Source organism: Papaver somniferum, chromosome 10 (genome assembly GCF_003573695.1).
Source record: "Papaver somniferum cultivar HN1 chromosome 10, ASM357369v1, whole genome shotgun sequence".
NCBI classification, from domain to species: domain Eukaryota; kingdom Viridiplantae; phylum Streptophyta; class Magnoliopsida; order Ranunculales; family Papaveraceae; genus Papaver; species Papaver somniferum.
In genome coordinates, this window is record NC_039367.1 from 70,865,647 (window position 1) to 70,870,628 (window position 4,982).

Genomic DNA, 4,982 nt, shown 5'->3' on the forward strand with positions numbered 1-4,982 from the left:
GATTTTGTGGAGGTTAAGTCTCACTCAATCCTAATAACGAGAATCATCTTCCGGTGACCCCGATTGAGTCATGTTTTATTTATTACTTGCCTTTGTTTCTTCTTTTTCTTTTAAAGGGATTCTGTTTCATTACTTGAACTGAGAGTGATTACAAAATCTTATGTCTGAGAGTAAGCTTTGCTGTCGATTTTTGGTTCTTTCCATCTTAAACCCCATCGGAGCTTAACAGGCACCCCATCCTAAAATAATATCATTTTGATCCTCTTTCTCTCTTTCTCATCCATGTCATAAGGAAGTGTAGAAACCTTTCAGAAAGAAAATACTGCTACTGCTACAGGCCGTTTGTGAAAGAGAGTAAAAATGAAAATGAACATCATCAAAGCACAATCAGCAGAACAATCACAACATGAATGGGAGAGAACAGAATGGTAATAATAACAATTACTTAATAGGTTTTCTGGGAACTAGGGACAAACTCTTTGAGCAACAACAATTCTTACATTAATACTGGTGACGACAATAACAATAATACACCCAGGGCCTGGACTACTGCAGTGTTGATGACAAAAACATTTCTACTCTAATGATGATTTATAAATATATCCGAGACTCGATGAGAAACACCAGAAAACGCCGTGGAATGTCACAATGCCGACGGAGCAGATACTATTTCGCCTTATCACCATTGGACTCGATCCTGCTAGCAGCAAGTAATAGGATATATTAGTAATAGAATATCAAGTAATAGGATGAAACTGAAAAATGTCGTAGCAGATGAAACTTTCACCCAAATAATCAAGTAACAGAATATTTTCCAGTTTTAACTTTATCTCTCAAAATATGCTTGAATGAGTGAAAATGCAGATAGATGATCATCACAGATAAAATTAGTCATAGCCCCCAACTAGAGGATTTGGGACGCAAGGAGTTCAAAATGACGGCAACACATTAGATTCCAGCCCAAGGTATTGACAATTCAAATGAACTTAAAAACAAAAAAGAGCCATCTTGGCAGATGCACTGGCAATATGATCTGAACTGGTAACAGTTTTAAATGTCGATACCCGATGCGGAGAAAATAGAAAACTATACTAGGGAACCCTGTTGAAAGACGACAAAAATTTCAAATAGGGAACCAAACAGGCTCTAATACAATCATTCTAAAAACCAAGTAAAACTGGGAACTTCACCAGACCCAAAATCCAAAAATCAATACACTCGTACATTACTTCAAGGAACAGTTCCGGCAATAGAAAAAAGGTCTAAATTCTTATCGCATCTCATCTCGTCCCTTCTCATTCTTTTTCGAAAGGATCAAGTTTTGCTCTAAAAGTTGCATGTAAAGAAACTTCGGTTTGAAACACGCTATACCATCGATTTCCTAATGAAACCCACTCTCCAGTTATCGGATTATCAATGTATGATTTTGGTTTCTTCAGTATTATCATCATTTGGTCAATCTACTCTGGATCTTAAAATCTTAATGAAAACTCATCTAAGCAGAAAAACTCTGTGAATGAAAAAACAAGAATTACAAACCAAAACATTTTTTTTAACAGGGCAACCACTACAATTCTATAGTGTCTGTGAGGCTGACTTCCAATCCCCTATTTATATAGTATGAAATTATGGTTGGAGAAAACTGAAAACCATTACTGAGAAATAGAGAGAATAAGTAGTGAAGCCTACACCAAAAAGTCAACATCACGGATCTTAATGGAGCAAAAATAAAAAAGAACGGAAAAAAAACTACTGACCTTGATCGTAACACCTCCTATCCATTTGGGTTGTACTGATCATAATCAAAGCTGAATGAATGAAATTCCCAAAGATTGGAGAGCAAACTAACAAGTGAGCCTGATAAAGCTGCAAGTGACACTGTAAAGCACACTGCAGTAAGAAATTGAAGGAATATCCACTGTTTACTCCACTTTGGTATTTTCTTCTGTGATAAGTAGATTTTCACGGGGATGTAAAATGTAGACGGCCAAAAGCCAATGGAACCGAGGATACCCACGACCTCGTTGAAGAAAGGGAGGAACATGGATAAGATTGTACTCAGGATTACAAAGATTGACCTATAGACAATCCTGAACGAGTTCAGCTTGAAATTCCGCAGTCCTGGAATTGGCAAAACAAATTCCTTGTTGATGAATTCATTTTGGGGCCATCTTGTCGATGCCCATTGCTCAACGAAAGTGAATAGTGGTTGGCAGAATACTTGAAAAGCCGTGAACAAGTGAATGGCAATTAAGATGTTGGCCAGGTCCAGCAGCCAGTACGGATCTTCAAATCTGAATACGAATAATAGGTTATCTGGGGTTGCATCTCCAAGAGCTGCATACCCCAAGCAACCAGCAAGGAGATAGAAGGTAGAGGTCAGAGAAACAGTTATCCTACTAGCTTTTTTCATTGTTTCAGCTTCTGCTGGTGGACTTCTCAGAGTGTCCTGACAATAAAAAAATAAATTGATTAGACATTGAAAATATTATCGATTAGTTCCAAGTAATAAAATATATATTTTTACCTGGATTTCTAAGAAAGATGATGAAAATGAATATGCGAACGCTATATTCCCGACTGCTTGCAACATCTTCCATATCTTTTCGCTTTGCGAAACGCTAATTCCGGTCATAGTCCCTGCAATTGTCCCACTGCCTGAAAGGATTTCATTTCAGCAATCTTACAAAAAAACAAGAAACCAAGTACTAGAAAAAATATGAATCACATTGCGGCTTACCTGCCACTTTTATGATGGCAAGTGAGACTCCAGCAATAGAATAGATGAGGGAAGAGAGCATCGCGATGACTGGCAGACATGAGATTTGGTCCGCTAGCTGCGCAAATAAGATTTCTGCCGCGCCAAATATCACCAAGTATGGGATACTGGACTCAAGGCAGGGGTGTTCATGGACTTTATAGTGCGAATAGAAACAAGTTCGCCTCCTGATGGCACTGTTGTATTCAATAAGAAATTAGAACAATTATATTTTCTCGTTTTACAAGAACTAAAGTATGGATAAGTATTAAAAACAAAGTAAACCAAAATAGCACCTTTCGAGAAAAAAATTATCAACACCAGAATTCCAATATCTGGAAATGATAGAGGCCAGATCTGGCACCTTTTCTGTCAAATCTTGCTATAAGATTCTGACAAGTCAAACTAGCACCAATTCTACCAATAATGATAGACTGATGAGCACTAGGAAAGAAAAAACAAACAGATGTGGACTTACATCATGCTGGTGGAGGCGATAGTACATCCAATGGCGACACCAAAGAGGTCGATGTAGCGTGTAATTCTATAAAACTTGACACTATAAGGACCTAGACTTTGAACTGCTTCTTCGTAGCTGTAAATCCTTGAGTTGTCAAGAGTCCGATAACATTCAGCGAGTAAGCAAGACGTATAATAGATGATTCCAGCGAACAACAGCAACACAGCTGGACCACCAAACCAGCCGAGTTGGGCAATGGCCTATGGCAATGATAGGATCCCTGATCCCATGATTGCCGCCATAAGCTGCCCAACCGCTGTCCACATAGAACCTGCATATCAAAATCAATATTTATCCCATCAAAACAAAAACAAAAATTCAACCATTGTAGAGTAATAACAAGATGGCCACAACACTTGACTGTTCAAAAAAATCATCAAAATGATATGAACTATCACTAGATACATAAATAAACAAGCAATTCCACCACGACTGTTTCAAAAAATCATCAAAATGATATGAACTATCACTAGATACATAACCAAGCAATTCCACCACAATGATAGCAAAAACACACAAAAACCCCGAAGTAAAACAAGCAACAACATGTCTTAAGCATTTGGGGTCTTACTTACTCATCTGCATATTCCATAGAAATTGATATATGAACTAAACCTAAATGATATTAAGGTCTAACAACAAATAGCTGGCCAGCAATGAAGAAACAACCATGCTCCACAGCAGTAATTCTGCCTTCAGCAGAATCAAACTCAAAAACAAATGAAGTATCACCATGAAGAGTCATAGTTATGTCTCCCTTCAACTTCCAAACTCTTTTAACAATACTCCTCACCGTAGGAAATGGTAGCCTTTTACCAACAAAGCAACCAACAACCAGATGTTCACAACTACAAACATCATCTGAAAACACTGTCAATTTCTCATCCTCAACAATACCAGCGGGTTCAAACAACAAAGGTTCATGGAGAACCTCATCCTTCTCCTTAATCAGTACACCGGACCATCTAAGCTTACCAGAATTAACCCTAGAACTCGAAAAAACACTACCTCCTACCCCAATTGAGGAGTAAACCCCAATTGCAGAGAAGAATCCGTAATCAAACCGAAGAAATAATCAGAGAAAAAGGAATCTAAAGACTAACAAGCAAGAAAAACATAAGAAATTCATGGATCCGGAGAAGCAAAGAGGACAGATATTTTCAAAGTGAAAAATACTATACCCCTATGGTATGGGTTGAAGTCCCACAAAATGGATCTTTCATTGTCAATTCTATACTTTCCGATTTTTATTATTCTTAGGCACAAAACTTCATAATTCAGGGCCTATCAATAAGTCTGTACTTTTATAATACCTAAAACACCCACTTATAATGTAAAGAAATGAATCGTCGTTTATGTTCAGTTTCATTTTCTATTTCATTTTCTTTCTCCGTCTAAAATCAGAGCTGCTCTCATTAGATTCATTTTCTAGGGTTTTATTGATTCGGTTGTACAAGATTTAATTCTTCTGATTTGATTAGCAAGCAAATCGATATATGATTAGAAAGAATCAATTATGTATAGTGATTTTTGTCTTGCTCTATCTTCTGCTAATTTTTTTAAGGGTTTTCTGATCAAGAGCTATGTCATCTACGGTTGTCGATGTACGACGAAGAGGAAAAAATGATAAGCTTCATCGATCTCTACTTCTGTATCTACTGACGATGTTTCTAGATCTTCATTCGTTTCTGAGTAAGTCGAAAT

At 37.3% G+C, this 4,982-nt stretch overlaps 1 protein-coding gene across 5 annotated transcripts; it reads right to left on the reverse strand.

The window, feature by feature from the left end:
- Positions 1–411: 411 nt before the first annotated feature.
- Positions 412–4,499, reverse strand: LOC113318614 (amino acid permease 3-like). 5 transcript variants are annotated; one of them, XM_026566800.1, is made up of 6 exons: positions 4,460–4,499; positions 3,237–3,549; positions 2,741–2,955; positions 2,528–2,658; positions 1,758–2,449; positions 412–697 (listed from the first exon to the last, which is right to left on the reverse strand). In XM_026566800.1, exons 2-5 carry the CDS (start codon positions 3,239–3,241, stop codon positions 1,775–1,777), a joined length of 1,026 nt encoding a protein of 341 aa, XP_026422585.1. In that variant the 5' UTR covers positions 3,242–3,549; positions 4,460–4,499; the 3' UTR covers positions 412–697; positions 1,758–1,774. The 5 variants fall into 5 exon arrangements, with proteins under 5 accessions (XP_026422585.1, XP_026422586.1, XP_026422584.1 ...); XM_026566801.1 differs by lacking the exon at positions 4,460–4,499 and adding an exon at positions 4,011–4,437; XM_026566799.1 differs by lacking the exon at positions 4,460–4,499 and adding an exon at positions 3,854–4,437.
- Between the last annotated feature and the right edge of the window lie 483 nt (positions 4,500–4,982).